General features: G+C 50.6%; 1 protein-coding gene across 4 annotated transcripts; it reads right to left on the bottom strand.

The window, feature by feature from the left end:
• Window positions 1–252: 252 nt before the first annotated feature.
• Window positions 253–26,644, bottom strand: DGCR8 (DGCR8 microprocessor complex subunit). Of its 4 annotated transcripts, XM_037141261.2 has the most exons (16): window positions 26,485–26,644; window positions 26,135–26,202; window positions 21,793–22,006; window positions 20,396–21,390; window positions 19,791–19,950; window positions 17,038–17,180; window positions 16,597–16,879; window positions 14,402–14,599; window positions 14,053–14,154; window positions 13,201–13,299; window positions 11,434–11,516; window positions 6,451–6,551; window positions 6,010–6,116; window positions 4,622–4,749; window positions 3,237–3,350; window positions 253–2,253 (listed from the first exon to the last, which is right to left on the bottom strand). In XM_037141261.2, the coding sequence occupies exons 4-16, from the start codon at window positions 21,113–21,115 to the stop codon at window positions 2,170–2,172; spliced, it is 2,322 nt and encodes a 773-aa protein (XP_036997156.2). In that variant the 5' UTR covers window positions 21,116–21,390; window positions 21,793–22,006; window positions 26,135–26,202; window positions 26,485–26,644; the 3' UTR covers window positions 253–2,169. The 4 variants fall into 4 exon arrangements, with proteins under 4 accessions (XP_036997156.2, XP_036997167.2, XP_036997160.2 ...); XM_037141272.2 differs by lacking the exon at window positions 21,793–22,006; XM_037141265.2 differs by lacking the exon at window positions 26,135–26,202.

Genomic DNA, 26,644 nt, shown 5'->3' with positions numbered 1-26,644 from the left:
AGTACAGGGCAAGGGGCTGGCCCCCACTTCCTGTGCACCGAAGAGGAGTCTCAGCTTTGTCCTGTCCCCAGCTATCCCTGAAGGGAAGCCACCTGCATGGTGACCAAGGAAGAGCTGGGCTGAGACACTCCAGGGTTGTGTTCAGGCAAATACCCTAGCCCACTGAGAATCGCTCCAGAGAGGTTCTGGCAAACTTGAGGGTCCACCAGGCCCCCCCATCTCCCATGTTTTGAAAAAAAACACCAGTCAACCTTTCTGGTCAGTTTTGTTTTATGTGTCCAATCAAGGGTCACTGTTAACAGCAATGGCCCAGCTGCCACCTGGGAGGCACATGACAGGTGGCACCAGCAGAGGCTCTCCTTGCCCTCCCTCACAGTACAGCTGTGTGCACACAACACTCACACCCACACATGGGACAGGAAAGACGGGAAGGCCACAGTGAGGCTCACCCACTTCTAGTAACAACGTGCACAAAGCTTTGGTTCACAATGGTGCATCTGCCTGTTTTAAGGGCAAACAGTCACGGTCAAGTGATTATTCACAGCTGCAGACAGGAGGCAAGACAGAAGCAAGTATATAATTACAGCAACTTGATTGAGGATTTTGCTTTATAAAGGTCAACACAGAAGCCAACCTTGGTCACACAGGCGCTGAGGGAAAGATACACTGGGTGGCCCACAAGGCCAACATTGTCTTCTGGAAGCAAAGAGCATCCACAGGGGATGTGGTGGACAGGCACACCCCAAGAACATTAACAATGCAACCCAATGTTGGGCTCCTGTATCTGGCAGTGCACTGTGAGTGTGTGGAACCCTGAACAGGTGTTCGGGGACAGGAAACATGGTTTACCACCACTGCCTTGCACATAGGGACAAATGAGGGTCACATCTACCCCTGCACCTGTCCACAGGGGCCACGTGGAGAGCACAGGCTGCTGCTGGTCAGGAGTAAGCTGGTCACCAGGCCTGGCTGCACAAGGCAGCTGCCTTTGAAATCCGTGATGCCACCGTCCAGGTGCTGGCACCACCTCTGGAGAGGAGTGCCAGTTTGTGAGCAAGAGTGGATTGCACTAAAGGTCCTTGTTTCCTCTTAAATAAATCCACACGCTAAAATGCACTAATTGTTCATATCCACTACATAATTCCAAATCTGCTACGCACTGTAAGTTTCTTTCCAAATGTTAAAATATCATAAAAGCTTTAGAAATTAAGGGTGGACGGAGGGAATTGTGCAAAAATCTTTAGTAAAAAGTTGCCAGAGGCCAGGTAAGGGGCCTTGATGTCTGAGAAGGTGTGTTTTTGGAGCATTAAGACGTACTCAGAAGGCCCTGGCCAGGCAGCTCAATTCGAGTATCATCCTGATACACCAGGTTGCAGACCTGCTCCCCAGTCAGGGCACATACAAGGATCAACCAAAGAATGTGTAAATAACTGGAACGACAAATTGATGTGTCTCTATCTCTAAAATCAACAAAATTAAAGTTAAAAATTAAAAAGAGAAAAATAGACCACACCCCAGCTCAGGGCTTGGGCGAAAAGCCAGGTTGAGGCTCACACTGGCTTAAATCACTTTGATGATTTGCCTGCAATCTCTGAAAAATAGTTGATGCTAAAATTGTGTTTATTTTAAACCGCAACGGTCCAAAATGCTCATTCCTGTTACATTTTCAGAGAAAGAAGGGAACACAGGAGACAGGAAAGGGAGGGCTGCCAGCCCGAGCCTCTACCAGGCCTCTCAGCAGCTCACGAGTCCCGGGCACAGGGTGCCATGTGACCCTACCGTCACTTTCTCATTTCATCTTGTCATCAACTACTGTTTCTTGTCAGTGCAGTTATGTACTAAAACTCATGAAAACCTTCATAAAACCAGTCTGCGATAAGTCCATACAAGCAGAGGTGTCACCTCCAAGCTCAGCTTCCACCTGTGAGGGCAGGCTGAGTTGATGTTTTAACATGTCCACTCAGACCTGTGGGTGGCCCCCAAGGAAATGGTACGGTACAGTATGGTACAGTATGTGGCCCTGGCTGTCCCCACACACTGGAGCCCCACCCCTCAGACGTGTGGCTGCAGGAGAGGAACTTAGATTGGAGGCAAGAGGCTGCAGAGTGCGCGGTGCATGATCTCCCCCGCAGCAGAGGCAGTAGCCCCCGTGTCCAGTCTACCACCACCTCACACGTCCACTGTGCACAGGGGTTCACCGCCAGGCTGGGCAGATGCCACAATAGACATCTTGGGCTTCTTCCGAGTCTCCTCCTAGAAAAACAGCAAAGGTCAGAAATGCCAGTGGGGTGAGAACCTGCTACAGCCCAACTTCAGGCAAGAAGCTCCTGAGAGGAGCAGGTGGGTGGGTGGGTGGGGTGAGCCCAGCAAGACGGGTGCCAGGTAGCCTCTGGAGCCGGAGGGCATCTCTGCCCTGGGACTGCAGGCTAGAAGGAGGGAGGGAAGTGGGCCACACAGGAGGCTGGCTGGGAGGGTCACCCTGAACAGCAGAGTACCACACGAGTCTCTGAGAATTAAGACATGCACTAAAAAGTGAACGGCCAAGCAGGTGACAGCCACCAGGGATCTACCACCTGGGTGGGTTTCTCTCCCAACCCCCACCTTGAGGGCAGGAGTGAGAGACCCAAAAGGGCACAAAGACAACACCTCCTTCAGGGTTTATTCAGGCCCAGGCTGACGCCACAGCTGACAAGGTCTGAGCCCACAGGCCCCTTGATTGGGTGGCTTTAGAAAGCTGCATGGACACTGAGCCCTACCCCGGTTTAACTGTTCTGTGAACCATACTCCCCACACTTGGAACTGCTGAGGACTCCAGGAGGAAGAGATCCAGGATGGCAGTCTATCACCCACAGGACCCTGAATGGGGGCGCAGGGGGGGTGGTGCAGAGTTGCAGGGCCAGTGCGCTGTTCTTGTCCTCAAACAGCCAGCACCAATTGGGGACCCAGAGTCAGCACACAGTGACTGGGCCCTTCACAAGCACAGGTCAGGGCTGCCAGCCCACTGATGATACAAGACAGTGATTTAGTAAGAGTATCACGAATGCTGAAGCTCAAGGACAAACAAATGTAGAAGGATTAGGGCTTTTCAGGTGCCTGGGCACTGCCAGGGTGTCAGAAACTAGTGACAGGTTCTTAGGGGACAGCTTTCTCCTCACAGCTGCCACACTGCAACACAGCTTGGCCCCCTCCCCTTGCCTTGGGGACAAGGGGATGAAAGAGCCACGGCCTGTGCTCACCCTCTCTTCAGCCAGCCTCTTCATCTCCTCCTGTAGCTTGCTCAGGATGTGCAAGTTTGGCTTGTTCTTCTTGGCATACTGCTGCAGCTCAATCACGCTCTTGTCCGAGGTCTCCTGGAGAGCACAGTGCCTCCATCTCAGGACCACCTTGGCCCTGTACCAGCTGCCCCACCCTTAACCTGTGCAGACAACGCTGTGCAGTCTCTGATGCCCCCAGCCCCCACCTCCAGTAGACAGTAAGCAACAACCTCTTTTCAAGGGTCAAACGCACTCTGGCACCCAGCTGTCTCCACTTCTGTCCAGGTACAGGGAAGCTGGACATGGCCTCAGAAAGCGCTGTCAGCCAGGCACTCACTATGCCCTGAGCCCTCTGCCCAAAGATGCCTCAGCCAGGAGGCCATCAGCTCCACTCACTGAGCTCTCTGCATGCCCTAGACTTTCAGTGCAAGATCGAAATGTCCTGAGACCCTGCATCTGTCAGGACAACTGCTGTCCCAGGGATGCCAGGCCCCACCCGCCCTCCAAAAGCCCCATGCTGGGCTGTGCCTGGGCTGGACCTCTTGCCCTCCAGCTTAGGAAAGCTTCCCACCCATAGGCCACAGCGGGCTCTCTCTCCCTCAATCTTAGCCCAAGAGGATGCACAGAAGGAGGCATCTACGAAAGGCGCAGTAAACGTCATCTGCATTGCACCCAAGTTTTCACAACGACACGTACCCTGAGGTTTCCCTAAGCACACTGGGGGCCCTTGTCACCTCCCTCACCCCACCTTGTCATTTCCAGAACAAGGGAATCTTCAGGAATAGTCTGAGGGTCCACAGCATGTTCCTCACCCTCTGTAGTCCCTACCCTCTACAATGACTACCCCTCCACTTACTGGGGTGCCAATAACACAGACTTTCTGTAAACATCAGGGAAAGAATAAACACTTAGCTCCCAATACTTCCCTCCACCCAACAAAGCACACAAACCTAAGAGTATTGGTTTAAATCTCAAGATCTTGGCAAAAGCAGAAGCAGCCAAAGAGATGACACGCAGGCTGTTGAATTAAAGGTCAGTGACTGTGTTTGTTGCCAAGAGTTGCCCTTGTGTGCTCACTCTCCCTCAGCCTCTGGGTGGCCTCAAATTAGCACAAGGGCTCCTATCATTGGACTAAGGACTCAAGACAGGCTGGCAGCACCCACCATCTGCACCTCCTGCTGCTCCAGTCCCCTCCCCACACTGCCAAGCCAGGCCCAGGCCCTCTGGGCAGGGATGACCCCCGCCCCCACAGTCACAGACATGGCCCAATGACAGCCCGAGAGAGGCGGCCATGAATACAAGCAGAGCTGCTCGACTCTCTCCCCCATGACAGTGGGATTCCAGGGCTGGGACAGAGGTCCTGTTACCTGTTTGACCATCTTGCTGCTTTCACGGCCATACATGCGCAGTAAAGACCCCCAGTTCTTGACATGTGGGTGCAGCAGCTGAAGGATTTTCTGAGAGGCTAACTGTTTCCCAACTCTCTTATTTTTACCTGTGAAGAAGGAAAGGATACACAAAGAAGTCACAAACATCCAGCTGTCCACACAGCTACCATGCCTAAAAAGGAGCTCGCCTGCCCCCTCCAACCTGAGCTGAGGGCACATTCTACAGGTAGGGGCTTGCTCTTTACCAAGCTGAGCACTGGCACCTCACAAACAGACCCACCCCTACCCACCCCTACCCCACTTTGTAGAACAGCCTATCAGAGGCTCCAGAAGACCAGGACATGACCAAGGTAGGTCTTAAGAGTCTTCCCTTCCAGCACAACCCCCCATTTCCAGGCACACAGACAAGTAGCAACGAGGCATCATAAAGCATATGGCCTGAGCTCTCTGGAGGGAGGCAGCGAAGGCCCATAGGAGGAGTTTCCAGAGAGTGTATGTGTGCTCTGGAGGAGGTTCCTAAACAGAGAGAAGGCAGGGCCAGGATGCAGAGTGGGCCTGGAGAATAGCAAGTACTACGTGGGCACTCTGGCTTAGTAGGCCAAGGCAAGCCACACTTCTATACAGGGCCTCCCGGCTCGGAGGAGAGAGACCCAACACCAGGACCCCTCCTCCATTTCACGCCCTGCCCACCCACTCAGGAGCACTTCTCAGTGGGACTCGTACCTCCTGGTGTGCAGGACGTACCAGGTCTCGATGTTGCCCTGCAATTTCCCCAGGGTCAACTTGTGCATACCTTCTAATTTGTACAGCACTGGTTTTGTGCTTCTAGTAGTTATACAAAGTTTCCTTTTAAAATAATTTAAGAGTCGGTTACTTCCATACTCCAATTAGGTAAAGAGCACAGGTAGCACACACACCAGAAGGCAGAGGGGCAGCCCACGCCCAGCACAGAGATGCAGAGTGTGGCAAGCTGGAGGCTCTGCTACCAACTGAGCAGGATGTCCCTCGATACCACAGGGACCAAGCGCTGCTAGGGGTGGGGGTGGCAGGAGAGGAACATAAGGCCTACACAGAATGACCAGTCTGAGCCTGGGAGGAAGAGGAGGAGAGAGGCAGCACAGAGAAAGGACTGTCACAGCCATGTCCGCTATGTTCCAGATGTCAACATGAGATGCTGGCAGACACAACTGGATGCAGTCAGGGCACATGGCCGGAGCTCAGGATCAGCAGTGGGGCAGTGGCCCTGGACCGAGCCAGAGGGGCTCGAAATCCCCAGAGAGCCCACACTGAGGGGTGCCAACAGGGCAACACCCCCAGCGGTCATGTGACCACATGGTCAGCCATAGGAAGGGGGAGGGTGTCCTTACACCAGCCTCGCACTGTGTGCTTGCCGCACGCCATGACGTATTCACTCTTCTGATTTTTACCAGGAACCACTTCAAACTTGATGGATGTGTCACCCATTCCATGGTTTCTTTAAGACAAAACGAAGACAATAGTTGACATCAGCTAAGAAGAAGAGACAGCTGCTTTCAGAGAGTTCTTTAAGGGCTCTCTGAAGACAATGCCAACCCTTTCCCCAAAAGTGCTTCTCGGCCGAAGAGGGTGAGGTTCTCCAAGTACCCCCCCCCCCCCGCACAAGGTTCTGAGAGACCGCCAGGCAGGAGGCCTCTGTGCCCACAGAGAATACTTGCAATGGTTCAGCCTTTAGCATGGCCTCTTAAGCCAGGAAAAGCAGCCAGTATGGATGTTGGGCACCCAGAAAGAAGTCCCCACAACCCAATTCAGGATGGGAAGCCCCTGCCTACCGTTTAAGGCACTCGTGAAGGATCTGATATGGAGACAACAGTCCGGCCTTGCTGGTCAGCTCGTACACCCGCGAGTCCTCGATGCTGATGTGGTTAAAATACTACAAAACAAAGCACCCACTCCTAAGTGCTGGCCTTGCAGACCTGCTCCCATGCTTCCCCAAGAGGCTTCCTGTCCTCAGTGCCTCGAGGAACACTTCACACCCCTCTTCCCTGGCCAGATGGCCCTCTGAGACACAGACAAGGAGCCACACTGAACCAGGCTTAAGAGAGTGCCGAGAACAGGCTCAGACCCTGGTGCAGCCAAGGGCCAGGGCTACACAGCCAGCCAGCCTGGGGAGTCTTTTTTGAATCTGATCTTTAGATTTCACACAATTAGTCAGAAATCTCAAGATAAACCACCTTCGAAGAAAAACTTGAAGATCATTGTGAGATTACAAAAGAGAGGAGGTAAGCCAACAAAAGCTGCACTATCAGCCCATCTTCCCGAAGGCTGCAGAGGGCCTGGCCAGGCTCTCGTCTCAAACACAGAGTCATCCTGGGTGTAAAACTGATAGTTGTGGTCAAAGAACAGAAAGGTTTTGAAGGGTTAACAGGAAACCACTCCGCCAGGTTAGGGGGAAAAAGGAAGTTCTGCACAACAGAGACAGATGCCAGGCAGGAGCACGGCCCACCTCCCAGCAGGGGCCGCAGTCTTTTGGGGCTGCCGTAACACAGTACGCAAACTGGGTGGCTTAAAACAGAAGAAATTTATTTTCTCCAATTCTGGAAGCCAGAAGTCCAAAAGTCAAGGTGTCGGCAGGGCCCTGCTCCTAAAGCCTCTCTGGGATGCTCCTTCCTTGACTTGTCCAGCTTCTGGTGGCCCCAAGCTTTCCTTGGCTTGTGGCAGCAAAACTCCCATCTCTACATGGTGTTCTCTCCACCGCCCTCCCCTCTCCTTCTAAGAACACAGGGCGCGGTTGCTCTGAGCAGGGTGGTGGGGCACCCGCCTCCACCTGCTTCAGTGAGGAGGCGAGCTCACTGTGACTGAGTCGAGGAAAGGAAGGCACTGTTTCTGAAGAGAACTGCTGATTCTGTGAGCAGGAAATCCTCTTGCTATCATTTGGCTACTTGTCTTCCAACTCAGAGGTGCCCACAAGACGTCTCCACTCTCAAGAGCCCACATCAGTGTGGATCAGTTTCCAGGAAAAGTTACTCACAAGTCAGGCCCAGGCCCTGGATCCATCCTTAATGGCTGGCCAGGCGGCCAACCCATCAGCAATGTCCAGTTTTCATTCACCCTGTGAAACCCACTCTAACCAGTAGCTAGCACCTGGGCTGTGGACCTGTAATCAGGCTGAGCAGGAGGAGAGCCTAGTATCCCACAGCTCCAGATTTCTCCCTGGCGGCTGAGGCCAAGACACACGTGTGCTACGTGCTCAGAAGCCCCAAAACACCCGAAGGCCTTGGCAAAGGCCCATACGCGATGACCAGGTAGCTGGTGGTTAACCAGCCAGAGCAGTGTTGGGGCTCCTGCTGAAGACAGCACAAGGCAAAGGACAGAGGAACCCCCTGAACACAGCACAGGAGAGCCAGGAGATTGGTGCCTGACAGACAGGGGAGGACCACAAGGGAGCAACACGAGAATCCAACACCTGTAAATTCAAACATTTAGATAAAACAGACCTGTTGCTGGAAAATGCAAACGACCTGCAGTGCCCTATTCCAACAATTTCCGACCTTTTCATCTCAGGGTACACATAAACTAATTACTAAAATTCTGTGGCACACCAAAAAATGTTTGCCAATCTGACAAAAAAATAGGTTTTTATTGTGGACGGCTATTGTTGTGTTGGCTGTTGTCATTTTCTAACTTGACAATCTAAGGGAAAAGTGGTCAGTGCCCTGACTAGTAGATAAGGTACTGAGCATTCTAAAAATTCTGCGGCACTCCAGTTGAAATCTACTGGCACAGGACAAAGGACTGGGGAAGGGCGGGGATGTAGCGCTCCCACGCCCTCTTCAACGCACCACTCTTCCTGTCTCCATGGGTTCACCAGCCCAGAGGCTCCTAACACCACTGGCTGAGGTTTTTTTATGGAGGCTTCACTACAGAGGCACAACTGATTACATCATTGGCCATGAGTGATTAATGCAGGCAGCCTCCAGCCCTTTTACGCCCATGGCTGGAAATTGGGGGTGGGATGAAGGGTGGGGCCAAAAATTCCAACCCTGTAATTAAATGTAGGTTCCCCTGGCAACCAGCTCCCCCCCTTAGGGTCTTTCCAAGTCACTTCACTAACATAAATAAACTCCAGTGTGGTGGAAAGGGGAACAGCAAGAATAACAACCTTGGCCAGGCAGCTCGGTCAGTCAAAGCGTCATCCTGATGAGCCAGGGTTATGGGTTTGATCCCCAGTCAGGATACATACAACAATCAACCACTGAATAAATAAATAAGTGGGACAACAAATCACTGTTCTCTCTCTAAAAACAATTTAAAAAGTTAAGAAAAAACCTATAATCAAAGACATTCCATTCACCTTTATCAACCTGGAGCTAGTTCAAGAACTGGGAACAATAAATAACTTACTGTATTACTTTGGCTCTGTCCCAAGAACCAAGGTCAAAGACCAGATATTTCTTATTATATCAAACATCACAAACATATGCACCTAACAGTCCCAAAGCACATAAAGCAAAAACGGACAGAACTGAGGGGAGAAATAAAAATCCAACAGCAACAGCTGGAGACCTCAATACCCACTGACAATAACGGATTAAATAACTAGGCAGAAAACACTGCACACCACCCAGACCCAAAGGACACCTGGTTCCTCCCGCCCAGTAACAGTAACCCTCTTCTCACGTGTACATGGAACACTCTCCAGGACAGACCGCCTGTTAGGTCACAAACAGGCCTAAATGAATTTGAAAGGATTGACTGAAATCAGACAAACTGCTTTTACACCACAATGGAATTAAGTTAAAAACCAATAACTAAATGAAATTTGGAAAAGTCACAAATATATTATATAAACTAAAATGATGAAGGGTTCAAATAAGATATTACAAAGGAAATTAGAAAAATACTTTGAGATGAATGAAAACAGAAATGCAACACAGTAAAGCTTATGGGATGCAGTTAAAATAGCACACAGAAGAAAATGTAGAGCTGTAGCTATATAGAAAGGAAATCTCAAATCAATATGCTAACCATGAGACACTAAAAAAGAAGGAACTAAACCCAAAACTAGCACAAGAAAAGCTAGAGAGAAATAGAGAATTAAAAAAACAATAGGAAAAGTCAACAAAATAAACCAGAAGTTGGATCTTTGAAAAGATCAACAACACTGCTAAAATTCTGGCTCAACTGACCCAGAGAAAAGAGAGACTGGAGCCCTGGTCCGGTGGCCCAGGTGGTCGGGGGGTTATGCCCATACACCAAAAAGACTGGGCTCCATCCTCGGGTGGGACACATATGGGAGGACTGATGTTTCTCTCACACCAGAAACTCTCTCTCCACCCCCACCAGTCTCCCCCTCCAAAACTCATTACACATATCCTCAAATGAGAATTTTTAAAAAAGAGACTCAAACTGCTAAAATCAAGCATTAAAGCAATTACATCACAACCTTACCAAAACAAAAAGGATTGTTAAGGAAATACTTTAAACAAATTTATGCCAATAAATTAGATAACCTAGATCAAATGTAAATATTCCCAGAAATATACAAAGTCCCAAAAGTGGCTCAAGAAGAAAGAAAAAAGTATGAATAGATGTATAACAAGTAAAAAGATCGAAGCAGTCATTAAATAACTTCAAACAAAGAAAACTCTAGGCCCCGATGGTTTCACAGGTAAATTCTTGCAAATGTTTAAAAATTAACACCAATCCTTCAAACGCTACTCCACACACGAAAGAGGAAGGAACACTTTCCAAGTCACTCTCTGAGGCCAGTACAACCCCAACGACACCAGACAAAAACATCCTACGAAAACTACAGATCAGCATCCCTTGTAAATAAATATAGCCACAAAAGTCCTTACCAAAATACTGGCAAACCAAATCCAGAAACCCATAAAAACGATCACACCCTGTACATCACGGCCAAATGGGGTTTATGCCAGGAATGCAAGGCTAGTTTAACATTAAAAAAATCAATGTAATACATCATCACAGTAGTAAAGTAGTAAAGTAAAGAACCACATGATCATCTCAACAGAAACAGAAAACTTCTGAGAAAATCCAACATCTAGTCTTGGCAAAAACTCAGCAAACCAGGAGCAGAGAGAAGAAAATGCTCTCCAGCGCCCTGAGCGAAGGAAGCCAGTCAACACAGCAGACTGCATGCGATGCAGCTCCATTCCTAGGAAACGTGCAGAACTGGCAAATCAAGAGAGACAGAGAATGAATCGGTGGTTTCCAAGCGCTGAGGGGCTAGGGAGGGGGAGCACAGTGAGTGACGGGCAGAACATTCTAAGGTTAGACTGTTGTAACGACCATACAAATCTGAATACACAAAAGTCCACTGAACTACTGAGCTTAAAACAGTAAAATTTATGGTATATAAAATATGTATCAATAAAGCTCTTATAACAAAGCATTCTTCAGAGTTTGAGAAGCCTTGTTACAAATCACAGAATCAAAGATACCAAAAACAATGGTTCACAAGTAGTTTTAAGTGGCTCTTAACATGAAGAACAACCTAACTGCTGCTGACTCTGCTCAAAGGTCCGCTCCCGATCTATGAAGAAAGCTGATGTGCCCCCAAATACATTCATCATGCACGAGTAACTTCCCACTGCCAACTGCATGTCACAGGGACAGAAATGACATTTCTTCCCTGCTTTCACCAAGACAAGCAAGCTCCCCTTCATGAGACAGAACCCAACAACACAACCTGAAGCCTGGGCAGGCCAACCACTGGGCGCACCTGCGCAGCAGGGCAGGACAGGCTGTGCTGTGGTTGCAGCTCCACAGGGCAGAGGCATGACACTCACCTCAAGCTCTTCGCTGTCTTTGGGCTTCTCCTCAGAAGTCTGTTTAACAAAGTCGGGGATGAGGATTTCCAGCGTAGCTCGTGCTATGAAAAGAAAAACCCTGAGGATGAGGCTTGGGCCCAGCCCACTTCCCAGATTCAGTACAAGTTATACACAGGCTCCTCTGCAGGGAGGGCCAGGGACCCCATGGCTCAGTGGGTATAAAGGGCACCCGGGAGCAGCAGTACTTCAGAGACAGGGACAGCAGAGGAAGGAAAAGAGCATATTCCAAGCAAAGGAGACCTGTGCCATTAGGCACCTGCAACAGACTAGGGAGAGGAGATCTGCACATGAGAGGAACCATGTAATATGCAAAACGGCTCAGCAGAACCTGGACCAAGTAGGGAGGACAGTGAACTCAGCAGGGGGCATGAGTGTGACAGGCGGATGCAGCCAGACCCAAAGGATCCTCTGGAGACAGCATCTGCAGGACAAAGCCATGCTAAGCAGGATGCTCGAGTGAGCAAGGATGCCACTCACCACTGGGGTGGGGAAAGTGGGGTACTGGGGGAGGAGAAAGGGCTGTGCAACAGTTGGACCCTGTTGTAGGGTTGTAGTGCCTGCAAGACCTGCAAGTGCAGGCGTCCAGACAGCAGTGGGTCTGGGCAAGAGGAGTGGATCCCTGAACACGGGGAGCACTGCAGCAGCGCCCTGCCACCAGGATATCTCGGCCCCCCACACCGGGCCCTGCTCCGAGGGTTATCTGCCCCATAACCTTGGTAACACCCAGGCTGTTGAGCAAAGTCTTTCGGCAGAATTTCTCAAAACTCGACAAGAGGCCTTCCTGGAGAATGGTGCCGAGTGTGTGAGCCCAGCACAGCCTCACAGGGGAAGGGCAGACAATAACGTATCACTCCGCCTATCCTCAGCAGACACTGACAAAGGGAAGCAACACAAGGGAAACGCTGAGTCCCATGAGCAAAAACACTCTCACTGACTGGAGACCTAGTGAGACTTTGATAAAATTACCATACTTCACACTATGAAGGGGCAGAGCTGCTCTGGACAATATGGGAATGGTAGAAACCTCAAGAATCAACCTATGGGTGCCAGGGCCGAGAATGTACCCAATGCTACCCCTGAAATGTGGTCTACTCTTAAGAGGCTAAATAGCTCTGATGCTGGAACAAACAGCTTTTGGAAAAGAATGCCAGTAACTACCAGCGCTGGGCACAAAAGCAAACGGCACCTACACGGTCAAAATGAGCAATGCGTTCTAACCAGAAAACATAAGCTTTCCCACTGATCTGCTATGTTGTGTTCAGTGAGTGGCAGTCCCTAATTTGGAGTACAAAGGACTCGGGGTATTGTCCTCATAAATGTTGAAACCACTCAAAGAAAATGCCAAAGGCACGCAGACTCCCCTGCTTCCCATCTGCAGCATGCCCACATTCTGCTCGCTTTAAACACAAACCTACTATAAAACGTGTGGCCAGCACAGCCTAAGCAGCTCTGGGAGTGGAGGGAAGGGGTGGGAAAATGTTGGCCCAGCTACTAATGAAAAGAGAATGGGCCTTCTATTTGTATTTCTCAGGTTTTACTTTCTTTACCTGAATCTTTCCCAATGAGCACCTAATTCTTAAAAATCAAAACAGATAATTAGATAAATAAGATGGATTTCCCCACCCACACCCCTCCCACTTGGGCTGCTGCTCAGCCCTCCCCAGACAAGGGGAGGGGCAGACACAGCAGGTAGCATGGGGCTCTGAACCCAAGCAGGCACATTACCAGCTTTATTCTTCGCCAGTTTTTTGCTGCTTGCAGTTCCAGATCCATAGGTCACACCATCAATGGTCACGGAGGCACCAAAAGGCTCACTTGGGTTCTCTTAAAATTAAAACCACTGTTTCAAAAAACACTTGCCAGGACATTAAAAGCGTGCATGCACACACATACCATCTACTCACACCAACAGACAAGGTGGGGTCAGGGCTGCTGCCAGGAGGCAGAGGCAGGGGGACGCCCTGAGGCACTGAGACAGGGCTAGGACAGGGGAGGAGAGGGGAGGGGGGCAGGGAGCACACCTGGAAGAGTTTGGTAAATGGGGACCACAGGACAGTGAGGCAGAGGGGAAACAAGAGGTCAGAGGCAGAAACACGAGGGACAGGGACCAATGTCTGAGAAACAGACACAGGACTGTGAAGGGCAGGGAGGCATAGATGTAGTGAGCCAAAGAAATGACAAGAACAGTCAGTAATTTCTAGATTCTGGCTTAGAAGGGGAAGACAAAGTCACAAAGGTGTGGCAAGGATGGACAGGAGACAGCTGATGGGAAGTGCAGGCCTGAAGTCCCTTCATCTGCCCCGGGGGAGCCTGGAGACAGCGGGAGGCCTTCCTCAGAACAAGGAACAAAGAAAGACGAGGGAGGGGGTTGTGAACGAGGGAAGGGGTTGTGAACGAATGAGGGCAAGCAGAGGGCACTGACCCTTAGACTGGACACATTCCCATAAAACTGAGCTGCCTATCTGCAACTCCCTTCTCCCTGCCCTTCCCTTTCATTTCTAACTCCTGCCAGCTCCTGCCTCCCCAGCCAAGTAAGGCGTGTAACCTTAGGACTAGAGATGGGAAGGTCGAACTTACCACATTCAAAGAAGTTATAAACAGGGCGGACCTTGAGGACACGCTGCATGTATTCGTGCAGGATGCAGACCTCAGATTTCCCATTGGGGTTAATGACAAATTCTGTGACAAGAAGGACCATCTCAACAACAGTGTGAGGACCCCACTATAAGCTAGCACTCGGACCTGGCACCACCCAAGTTACCAGGTCATCGTGTTAGGGGATCACTGCCATGAACATGTATTTGCAGGGTAAACGTAAGCTTTGAATTAAAATACAACTCACACACAAAGTATACATTTAAGATCAAATGAAAAATTAACAGTATAACCAGTCTGACAATGCCACAATTTACAAGCCCCAACTCACCTTTCTTCGTGGGTGCATCTTGCACTGACAGAGTGATGAGCTTCTGATTGGCCGGCAAGATGGGACGCTCAGACTCAGCCTGTTTCCGTTTCATTTCCCGGTTAAACTGCCGCCGCTCGGCCCAGGTCCTGAATTTCTTCACAGTAACTTGCTCAAAGTCAAAACGCTTCTCCAGGTAGCTCCGAAATTCCTCAAGATCTGTACAAGATTCCCAGAGGACCAAATGACTAATTTTCCACGTCAAGGCGTTTCCTCTGCCCAGTGAGCTGGACAGCTCCCACTGCCATCCCCACTGCCCTTGCCCTGTTCCTTTGGAAGGGCAAGGAAAGCAAAGACTTAGGTCCCATCACTCAGGAAGTTCAAGTTTTTAAGGTAGGTCCTTATGAACAAACTTCTGGGATGTTCTTTTAGTTTATTTGAAGAACAAGGATTTTTTTTTTAATGGAAGGAAAATTTAAAACAACCAAAAAAATCAGGCTGCCTTCAGGGACTTTGCCCCTGTATTAAAACAGGCCCCAACTGCCAACAGCAGTCAGGGGAGCTGCACGCCCACTGTCTACCTTGCTCTCTCCCCTCCAGCCGCCCCAGCGTCCTCCAAATTCAGCAACACACCCGGGCAGCTCAGGCCTTGGCACACATCATGCCTCTCCCCACTTGGTCCTTGGCCCAGCCCCACAGCTCCCCCAGATGCCTTGCCTCCACTAAGTACCCCTCCCCTCACCATTCAGCGAGGTCCCCGGGGCCTCCTTTTACCCCCACACCTACTACCCTCCCCTCCCCCAGTACTTCCTAGAGGTTCCCATCGGCCTCACTAGTTCTCTATACCTGCCTCCTATCACTGGGGCGTGCAGTGGTGCATGCCCAGCCCTAAGAGCAGTGCCGGCAGAATTAAGGGGTTGCCAGTTCGGTTCCTGGTCAGGGCACATGACTGGGTTGTGGGCCAGGTCCCCAGTTGGGAGGACATGAGAGGCGACCACACATTGATGCTTCTCTCCCTTTCTTCCTCCCTCCCTTCCCCTCTCTGGAAATAAATAAGAATCTTTAAAAAGAAAAAGGCTACAAAACAATGTACTTGCATCTACTTAATCTGAAAAATACGATATATTATTTCCTTACATATGAATTCAGAGAAGTCTGGAAATAAGTACCAGTGGTCAATCACCTCTCAACAAAGCACTGAGGTTAGAAGTCAGAGGCAGGTGTTAAAAAAAACAGGGGCATATTCATTTACATGTGCATAAAAGATGGAATGGAAAGATAAACCACTGCCTTAAAGGGAGAGCCTGCTTCTGGCTAGGTCGCCAAGAAAAGTCCCAGCACACCAACAGAAGACAGAGGAAGCCGACTTGAATTGGGGAGGGAGGCGACACCAGACAGACAGGTTGAGGAGAGGCCGAGGTTCATTCACCCACCAGGAGCTGGGGGTCAGTGAGACTGCCCTTTCCCCCAATGTCCGAGGCCACACCTATCATGCTCCTTCTCCCCACCCCCAGAAGCCACGCCCCTAGCTCTTCTAGGGCTCCTCACATGCACTAGTTATGAGACAAGCCAGGCAGCAAGACAGACAGAAAACCTGAAAACACAAAGTCCTCTCTGAACAAGATTCAGCAGGTGGGCTAAAACAGTTTGCCATCACTGAAGAGACAACTAGGACTTTGAATGAGTGGAACTAAACTAAAAGACACAGAATAGAGAGTGAAAAATACCAACACACATCCAAAAAGCAATTGCAGGGTTTAAGCATGAAACATCCACAGAATAGTGGGAGTTTGCCAACACTGAATCTGTGGATTGAAGAAGCTCACTCTGAGCACATCGGGATAAATCAAAACGCCTCAAGAACACATCCTACTGAAAAAAGGAAGACTTCAGGAAAGAACATAAAAGTGACAGAGAAGAAAGGTCTGCACTGACAACAGCCATCTCCATGGCAGCATTGGCCACGTGGGCCCTGCAGAGCCCAGGAGCAGGGGCCTGGAGCCTGGGGACCCCAGCAGTTTCTCCGAACAGGGCATGGGGCCTTGGCAACCATGCAGAGTAGACAGAGGTCCCCAGCAGTCTCTTCCCACACATTTAACTAGGAACAGATGGCCTTCGACAGAAGGGTGGGAACCCCGGAAGCGTGGAGTGTAGCAGCATCCCCGCAGACAGTACAAGGCAGCCAAAGGGAAAGAGAGTTCCCTCTGGAAACTTACCAACTGATTCGTCTTTGCACACCTCAACTTTGGCCTTCACCTGCCCCAGGGCTCCAGGAGCAGCCTCAGCCCCCAGCGGGTCCTTCTCATCTGGGGGCCCCAAGTCGGCCACCATGGAGTCAGGCTCTTCCAGGGGGAACTCCAGCTCTGTAGATCGGCTGAGGGGCTTGACAGGGGACACCTCCCCACTAGGGGCGACCTCACTGTTTTGCTCCCTTTCCTCATTGTCCTTCATTTTCTTGTAATGCAGACAGGGGATGCTACTCAGAGGAGGGTCATGTTTCTGTGGATAATAAAATGGCAACAGATTACAGCAATGACCCCAATAGTCTGAATATCCTGTCTTTCACCTGCCACGGCTTGGCTATGATGCAATGCAAACATGCAGTTTCTTATCTGCCAATTTACAAGACTACATTCACGACTGATGCATCCCCCTACCCGTATGCTTCCTGTGCCCAAGAAGTACGGCCGGGACCAGGTGACCACCCGAGACTCTCTGTGCAGGTACACGGGGACTCCGGAGTTATGGAATGTCATGATCCACCCATCGGGCAGTGGTTCCGTAGGTGGACGGCCACGACCTGCACAGAAGAACATCCTATAATCACTTGAAAAACACAAAAACTGTTGGGACTTCTTAAAAATTATGACAAGTGGCAGACAAAAATGGTAAAATGGATCAAATATTGAAAAGCAGCCCTAAGAACTAGGCACACAAGGAAGTGCCCCACCCTCCAGAGCCCATTCCAGCCCTGCCTGCTGTCTGGCAGCTCCCAACACCTCCTCTGCATGAAGCTGTGCTCTCGCTGTGCTGAACCGCCAGACTCTAAGTCCCTCTGTGACAGCAGCAAAGGGTCTACCTTGCTCACTGCTGTACTCCTGGCCTGGGACAGCATGTGGTACATGAAGGAGCCTCAGCTGCTGCCTCCACAGCTGGTGAGCACCACGGAAGCTCAACCGCTCACCTTCCCACCTTGGCCAGAGGCACCCCAGGGGCTGGGGAAGCTTCACTAATAAACTGCATGTCATGCCTGTTGAATGCTACTCCCTGAGATCAGGTGACAAGTCTTCATTGTACCTAAGTTGCACAACTCTCACCAGCATATAAAATACTACTTCAAATTAGAAAAAACCACTACAGTTTTAAAGCACTACAATCAACTCCTTCCTTGCTGTTCAGGCAGTCATTAACAAAAAGCTCAAGATGTGTTATCTACTCAACACCAGGTCCAGTTGCTGGGAAAAGCATAAGACAAAGACAACTGAAACTTAATTTTCTTTCAGGTACTGGGATCAAGTTAAAAATTTTAGAAACAAAAGGAAAAAAAGCAAATGAAATCTATGAAAATATATGCACAATGAAAACAACACCAGCAACTCTCATGGAAAAGGGAGTGGCACCTGGTGCCAGGTCCTTGCCCAGCAAGGAGGGCCCCAGGCCTGACGACCACACGTGGCCGACATTGGACAGCTGACATCAGGACGGTCCCTGAAAGGAAGTGCTGCAGGTCAGAAGTGCAGGAACCCTGTCAGGCACTCTCCCCAGTGAGCCATGGCCAAGAAGCTACTGCCTTACACCAGCTTTGGCCTAAGTTAGGAGAAAAAGCAAATGAAAACACCAGCTAAGCACAACATGGGACACAGGTGCATCCGCTACACTCATTTATGACAAGTGGTCATAAAGTGGTCCTGGCTGAAGACCTCACAGGCTGTTCCTAAGCAGTCTGTGAGCACAAGGACCAAGCTGCAACTCCTAGGAGGGAGGCACCACTTCCAGGCAGGCTGCCAGGTGGCAAAGGCAGAGGAAAAGGCTATTGCCCATTTAGGCAGACAGAACCGTCAGGCACACTGCTGACCTGTGCACTGCTCAGCTTTACCTGCTCAGAACGAGGTTGCTGAAACCACAGAAAGAGGACAAAGCAAACCTGCCAGAGGCATCAAGGTGAGGTGAGGACCACCCCCTAATCATTCCTCAGAATCTGAGACCCAAGCAGATCTCTACCTGCAATCAATGAACCCAGCGCCCATCCTGTTCCAACCACTGGCCGACAAAGGCAGACACATGCTGCCTACCACTGACATGTCCACTCCACAGCCAGGAGAAACTGCATACCACCTGCCCCCCCCCCACCTCACCTCATCAGCTTCTGCACCCTGCCCCTCAACCTAAGGTGTCCTGGAGCCCTCCTTGCTGGGCAGGGACCTGGTGCTGGGGTGCCACACTCCCTCTTCCATATGCCCACTGAGTCCATGTATCGCTTCAGCCCTTCTCTGCTGCCCAACTGCCCAGCTCAACATCTCAACCCAGACACTCACAGGTGCTGCCCGGGCAGACAGAAACTGACAGGCCCCTCCCAGACCGGCACTGCACTGGAAAAGGAGCTACAAAACCAAAATTCTGGGCATCTCCCCATTGCTCTCCACTCTGTCACCAAATCCAAGTGTAAATCCCACTGTCTGCACCTCCAGAAGACCTCCACCTGTCCCACAGAAGCTCCCACCCTGCCCACCTGAAGTACACAGGCTGGGCTGCAGCCACAGGAGCTGTGCCTTTAGACAAACACGGTGTAACAACACCTGCCAGCTCATTTTTACAACCAGCTACAAAGATACATTTTTTCCAAGTATCAGTATTCCTTTAACTTTTTAAAATGTAACACATTTCTAGACCTGTTTTTAAAACCATTTCATTAGGTTTAACATTTTTACTGAGAGCACTTATGCTACAAGAAGATTTATTCTACCATCCTTTTTTCCTTTGAACACCTCCATGCTTCTAGGGGCTTACCACAACAGTGAAAGAGCCTAAACTTGAACCTCAACCTTCACGGGCCACTATGCTAAGCACCCAGCTCTGGCCTCACCCTCAACACTCACTAGTTGCCAGTCCTGTCATCTTCCAAAATACACTAATGTTCTCTCCTCAGGGGTTCACTCCCCACCCTGTCAGAAGTCCCCTCCCAGTTCCTCTGCAAGATATCAGCCTGTGGTTTCCACAGCACACACCATGACATGCACCAGGGTGGTACTGCTTCTGGGTACATCCTTGTGTCTTGTCTGTCTCCTTCAGTGGACATGATTATCTTGCCCTCAAAAGTATGCACAGACCACTGTCTGGTGTCCCAAAAGCTCTCGAACCTGCATTTCTGCCACCCTGCAAACACTCACTGCTTTTTTACCAGCCAACTTACTTTTGAGCACTGTTTTAATCTTGGTCATCATCGGCTGCACACTCGTCTCTCCATCAGACGGATGGTCACTGTCTCCTCCGTATTTCTCCTCCACTCTCCTCTTTTTGGGAGCACAAAGGCCTTCTTCCAGAAGGGCATCAACATCATTGTCAAACTCGTCCTGCAAGACATACTATTCAGATACCATGGCCCCAGCACCTACATTCCTGCACCACAGGCAAGCTTAATGGCCACTAATGAGAGTGAACAGAGAAATGAGACGCTCTCGAGGGGACCTACGTGTGCCTTTATGGTGCATGATCATCTGAAAAACAAACGGGGTGAAACCAACAAATGAAGCCAAAAAGCTCGGCCCAGGCACACACACCATCAGGAAGTGCGTCTCAGCAGCACCTTCCAACTCAGATTGGGTAAAAGGTACAATGCAGGCTTGTCAGCCAAACTTTTCATTAAAGTTAAAAACTTGGTTTCTTTTCCACATTGTTATCCCACCTTATATGGGCTTTATTCCTCTGCAGCAACAGCTTTCAAAAGATGCTGCAGTTCCCAAACACCTCTCTTTGGGTTTTGTTAAGGGCACTCCAAAGGAGAGGTCACTGACATACCTCGTAGGAGAAATTCAAGGCCTCTTCATCCACTCTGTCTCTTTGCACGATTGCTTTAGCCGTGAACCCGCCTGCTCCTTCTTCATCTAGCTCCAAATTGTCAGTAAAATCTTCTAACTCATCGAGCACTGCATACTCCACTCTCTTTTCCTGATCCAGCTCATTCTCCTCATCCTTCTTATCAGCACTCTCACCCCCTATGCCTACCCCGTTACCAACACTCCCACCAAAGGGACAAGCATGCACGTCTCCACTGACAGGGCTAAGGGCCAGACCGCACTCGGCACGAGTGTCGCGCTCCACTCCTGTGTACAGCACCTTCCTGTCCTTACTCCTGCAGCTCTCCGTAAAGCTCACGCTAATCTTTACATCCTTAAGCAACTTAAGGTCAGGGGAGAACTTCCGGACCGCAGGTGCGTGCCGGGCGGTGCGCGGGCTGTGGCCACTACAGTTCGGGTCTATGAGGAGGCGGGCTTTAGAGAAGGATCCTTTGGAGAGAAGAGAAGCTCCGTAGAAGTTGAGTGGGTCCTCAGCAGGGGGTTCGGCCTGTCCATCACCACCAGAGCCAACGTCCATTACCTCTGCATCACTGGACGTTTGCAGGGGAGGTGGTGGAGACTGTTCACAGGGCAGCGCTTGGAGGGGGCAAGCACGTTTCTCCATCACCGCTTCTCCTGTGGGCTCACGCGGGAGAGGAGAGGGACTCTCACATGTCTCCATAGCAAAAGTAGTTAAGACTATTTAAAAGACCAGTTTTAAAACCTTACATAAATCTATACAGCTAACATGCACAAGTCCGTCGAGACCCGGTGCCGTCCTGCCCGCGCTGCATACGCTGACGGCTTAGTCAAGCTGGCCACATTGCTCTTTTCATTAATGTAGACAGCTTTTAGAACCACTGCCTCAATTATTGGAAATCACAATGCACTCAGCTTAAATGACTGACGACTAAGCAATTCTCTCTTCGTGCCAAAGTGGCACCTTTCTTCTTCTACCTGCAAAGAGATTTAAAAACATCGTTACAAGTGATAGAAACCTTCTGCTTCCTTGGTACCAAGAGTCAACTGCTATTAACAGTTTCTTAGGAAAGAAAATAATACTGTCTAAGAGAACCTGTAGGCTTTAAAACACACTACCTTTACTTTTTTCAAGACCTAAATGATAAGTCCAAAATTAAATATTTCATTAAATGTCCACTGTAGTCCCTACTTCAGAAGCATCAAATAATATTATCTTAAGGCTCAAAAGGATTTTTTTAAAACCTACACTAAACTTTACCACAGCATTCCCCTCAGCTTCTTAGGTAAGCAAGCAAACGGTGCAAGGCCGCCCTTTCCAGAACACACGTAAGGTGTGTGGCCTCCCTCCGGCCATTAGAGCGACATCGATCTACTCACCTGCCAGGGCTGGGTCAGTCAGAGGGCGAGCGCGAGACCCCCGGCTCAACTCTGCAGCACTAGAGCCTCAGAGGTACAGCCAGGCACTCTGCCACCCTGGACCCCAGGGCTCGCCTGGGCCCGCATGGTGGCACGTGGACCGGGACAGTGATGCAGCGTGCTGAAGTCGCCAGAGGTGGCGTGGTTCTGTTCCCAGTAGAGGAAGGGGTGGTGGCTGTGGGAAGGGAGCCAGGCCAGGGTTGGTGGGACAGCTACAGGAGACAGCTGAAGCCAAGGCCCAGGGAGTTCTAAGTGCCATCTGGAGCCTGGCTCCATCCCAGGGGCAATGAGGAGCCACCAAGGGCGAGGTGACCCTCATGCCACAATTCAATCCCCATTTGAGAAAGGAGACTAACCAGGCACAGTCCCTGTAATCAAGTCCTCTTGGCCAGAGGGCCAAGGTGTGAAAGATGGACAGGAACCTTCAAGAACAGTGACGACACAGAGCTGACTGCTCTGCCAACTGGGTAGAAGCGGGAAGCACAGACAAGAGGGAACTGAAAGCCAGTGAGGCTTTTTCCCAGAGGGACACGTGTTCCAGCATTCAGGCAGGAGCCCACAGAGGGGAACAGATGAAGCCTCCAGCCATTCCTGTCTAACAGGTGCTGAGTCTATAGCTCTGGAACTGTGACTGACCCAGAAAAAGGGGCCAGAATGCTTTAGCAAGGTGGTAGTCGTCAAAACCACAGAAGAGAGGCCACCCAGAGAGGGAACACAGAGCGAGAAGAGGGGTGAGGACACAACTCTGAGAAACTCCACTCCAGAGGAAGCAGAACAAGAGGGCTGACGTGAGGCTCAGAAGGAAAGCTCAGGGGGCAATCCCAAACTCAGAGGTCTGCAGGAGGCATGGGCATTAGAGCAGAAGCACATGCAGGCACACATACACAGTGCAGATGCACAAACACACAAATATGCCATGCACACGGGTGCAGGTATGCACATGCAGGCCCATATGTGCAGAGGGGGCAGTCTGACTGCATGGACAGGAGTCAGCAGACATCATACGTTTAAAAAGTTTGCAGTGAAGGGACAGAGTACAGTGGCTGTATTGTGAAGGTAACACAGCATACAAAGCGGAGTGTTATTAGATTTAATCAACTCACTCAACAAACACTGATCGTTTACTCTGAGGGAGGCACTACCATACACAAGAGACAAGGTCCCCACCACCTGGGCAGCTGGAAGGGCAATGACCATGGAGCTGTCACTCTATTTCCAAGATTCTAAGATGGCCTTACTGTTCTGGTGCAATGGTAACTTAACACAATTCCTCCCCCAGAGATGTTTCCATCAAAAGTGCTAAGGATGAAGGAAATGCAGCACATAGATAATGACAGATAAAGAGTGAACTGCAGTAAACTCTGAGAAGACTGCAGCCAGAGAGGCACCAGGAACACCAGGTGGAGTAAGGCCAGTTTCCTGGCAACCAAGAAAGATCATTTTAAGAAAAGGACAGGCAGGTCAGCATGCCCAGTGCTACAGAACACAGATCAGACTAGGATCAAACCTGTCAGCACCTAGCAGATCTGCCCAGGCTCCAACTAGAGCCAATCCATGAGTCTGGGGGCTTAAAAAAAAAAAAAAGCTAAAATGAAGACATGAGGAAATGAAGGGACTGAAGACAAATGGAAGTTCAGGACGGCGAACACCTGCTACCATGTTAAAAGGCTAAGAAACAGCCATGTAAAAACACAAAGCAACAATGATAATAATAACTGATGTGAAGGGAAGGAAGTCTTGAAGAGGACAAAGGGTGGGGTTGGAGAGAAAGTGTGCGCCCCTTGGGAGATCAGGAAAACCTGCCTGGCCCCAGAAGGCTGCAGCTCCCGGTACAAAGCTCCACAGTGGGGCAGTTCTGGACAACTTCCTTACTTTCCCTCTGCAAGCCTTCTCCACTCAATCAACAAATATTTGCTGAAAACCTTACAAATGGCGCACACACTATCCTAGATGCTGAAGACACCAAACAAAATCCCTGCCCTCCCAGAGCTCATGTTTTAGCAGGAGTCAAGTAACGACTAAGAAAAACTGAGAAGTGCTCAAGAGAAAACAAAGAACTGGGGAAGGGGAGACAGCTTCAAAAAGGGTGGACAGGGAAGGTCTCATGGCCGGTGTCCATCTGAAGGTAAGGAGAGTGAGCCAGGTGGACAGTAGGGGTGTGAGGAGGGGACATTCCAAGCACACAGAGAACAAAGGCCCTGGGGAAGGAGTGTGGTGTGGCAGGTGAGAGCAGTGTGCCAAGGAGATATAAGAAGAGGCCAAGTCAATGAGGGCAAGCGAGACCAGGACTCCAGCTCTTAACTGAAATGGGCCCACTGAACAGGAGGGCCCAAGCAGTGAGGTCACATGATCCAAGGACAGCAGTGCAGCCAACTCTCAGCAGGACCCTGTTCTAGGCATTTTATGCATTTTTAAAAAGATTTTATTTATTTATTTATTTCTAAAGAAAGGGGAACGAAGGGAGAGAAAGATGATGCGCAAGAGACACATTGATCAGTTGACTCTCACACCCCCAACTTGGGCATCTGGCCAGCAATGCAGGCACATGTCCTGACCAGGAATGGAACCAGCAACTTTTTGGTTCATAGGCAGGCGCTCAATCCACTTAGCCACAAGTCAGGGCACTTTATTCATTTTCAATTGGTGATGCTCACACAGCACTGAAAGGTTAAGCAACCTGTTCAAGGTCACATAGTTAGAAAGTGGTGGAGCTGCTTACCACCCAAGCAATCTAGTTTCAGTCTGTACCGCCTCAATTTTACACTATCTCTCAATTTAACTTAAAAGATTTCACTTATTTATTTATTATTAGAGAGGGGGGAAAGAGAGAGAGAAACATCAGCATAAGGAAGAAATTGATCAGTTGCCTCTTGTATGTGCCCTCTACCAGGGACCAAACCTGCAACACAGGCATGTGCCCGAATTGGGAATCGAACCAGCAACCTTTTACTTCATGGGATGATGTCCAACCAACTGAGCCACACCAGTCAGGCTACACTATCTTGCAATTTAAAAAAACCATACTAAGTACAAGAAAACTTTAGGTGGGTGTGGGGGGGAGGGGCAAGGGTGACAACAAACAGAAGAATTAAGAGGCTCACCAGGGTTGAGCCAGAGGTGGTGAGAAATGGTCCTGAGGACTGCATGGAGGCCTTCTAGGAATCCATGTGGCTTCACACTCAAGAACCGACCTGCCATGCATTGAGGTGGTGAACGCGGCAGGAGCAGTGTTTGAGAGTAAAGACTGGGGTTTATAAAGGGTTGGACATGGCTACTTGGCCACAAAGGAATACAGGGAGATGCGGAAGATGCAGTTAGAAAGGTGAGGCTGCAGCACAGATGGAAGGCTGGGGATGGAAATGTCCAGGAGAGACGGCATTAAAGACAGGAAGCTGGATGAGATCACCAAGCAGCAGAGGGCACCCACAAGACAAGCCACCATGGGCAAACCAGCCAGATGTTTCCTACCCCCAAGGTCACTTACTACAAAACAACATTTGGGAACTGCCCCATAAAGGGTTCAAAGGATGCTTCATTCCACCATTGGCCTCACTTCTGCTTCAGCTGATTGAACACAGGGATGCAAACCTTGCTTGCCAAGCAGGATGGTAAGCCAGCAGCAGACTCTCTCACAGCAGGCTTCCCTGTATCCCTGACCCAGGGGTAAAACCAACACACTGGGACAGCACCCGTCTTCACTGGAAGCCCACTCACTGGGCTGACAGAGGCACCGACTGTGATAGTACAACGCTGTGGCTGCGGCCTTTAGGTCAAGCCTCTCCTGCTGTGCGTTCCCGCCCAACCCAGCAGCAATATGACCTCATCCATTCCTTTTGTCATCCTCCAACGGGCATCACATCCTGTATTCACAGGCAGCACCACCGACTGACCATTTACTCCCTTAGGTGAGTGAAGGCCTGTGTCGGGGTTGCCCCTAGCCCTATGACTGAAAAGTCCATTCTGCTGCCAGGAAACAGAGGGTCCCGTCCTAGTGGTTGGCCTTGCAGTCACCAGCGCGAGACTGGACTGCCGAGCATCAGGTAACAAGGTACATGCAAGCATGCAAAAACGGTAAATCAAATTCCTACCATGAGCAACCCAAGTCCATCAGATGATACTTGACAGGTATCATTGTCAACAGGTTGCCACATTACATTTACTTCTACCACGACCGTTGTTACAATAAAACCACATCCCGATTATCAACGTGATACTCAATCCATGAGCATTTAGCGGAGGAAAAGACTTGGGCGACTTCTCAGATTTCCCGCAGGGTCGTAAGCGAACACCACCATGTTCATACCTTTCCCGCCTGAAAGCGATGCTACGGCTTCGGGCCCACAAGGCGAAGGGTGTTTCTTTACACTCGGGCTGTTAACACGAGCGGAAAGCGACCAGTGGCGGCCCGCCCCCCAGCCGAAGTCCCTCACCATCCCACCCCCCCCCACCCGCCGGGCGGAATCCCAGGACCGCGGCCACACAGCTTCACAAAGGCCGAGAGTCCGCGTGGCCATGCCCGCCTCACTCCCACCTGCCCCGCCCCACCGTGCCGCCCCGGCCTGCAGCCCTCCGCCCGAGAGGGTAAGGGCGCACCCTCGCGCAGGCCGCACCGCCCGCCCGGCCCGCGGGGCGCCCCTCGCGCCCCGCACCTACCTCCGGCGCCCGCGGCCTGCCCGAGCTGCCCGCAGCCCGACCACAATACGGAGACCCTCACGGCCGACCACCACCACCGACCAGAAAGGCCACCCTGGCTCTCCCCGGTCGGCGGGACCCGCCTGCAGCGCGGGCGAGCGGAGGGCGGGCCTTGGCGGCG

The sequence above is a fragment of the Artibeus jamaicensis genome, unplaced genomic scaffold (assembly GCF_021234435.1).
Source record: "Artibeus jamaicensis isolate MK-2021 breed Jamaican fruit bat unplaced genomic scaffold, CSHL_Jam_final contig_1128, whole genome shotgun sequence".
Taxonomy (NCBI): Eukaryota; Metazoa; Chordata; class Mammalia; order Chiroptera; family Phyllostomidae; genus Artibeus; species Artibeus jamaicensis.
The sequence above is the reverse complement of the archived record's forward strand: the minus strand, read 5'-3'. Positions and strand labels throughout refer to the sequence as shown.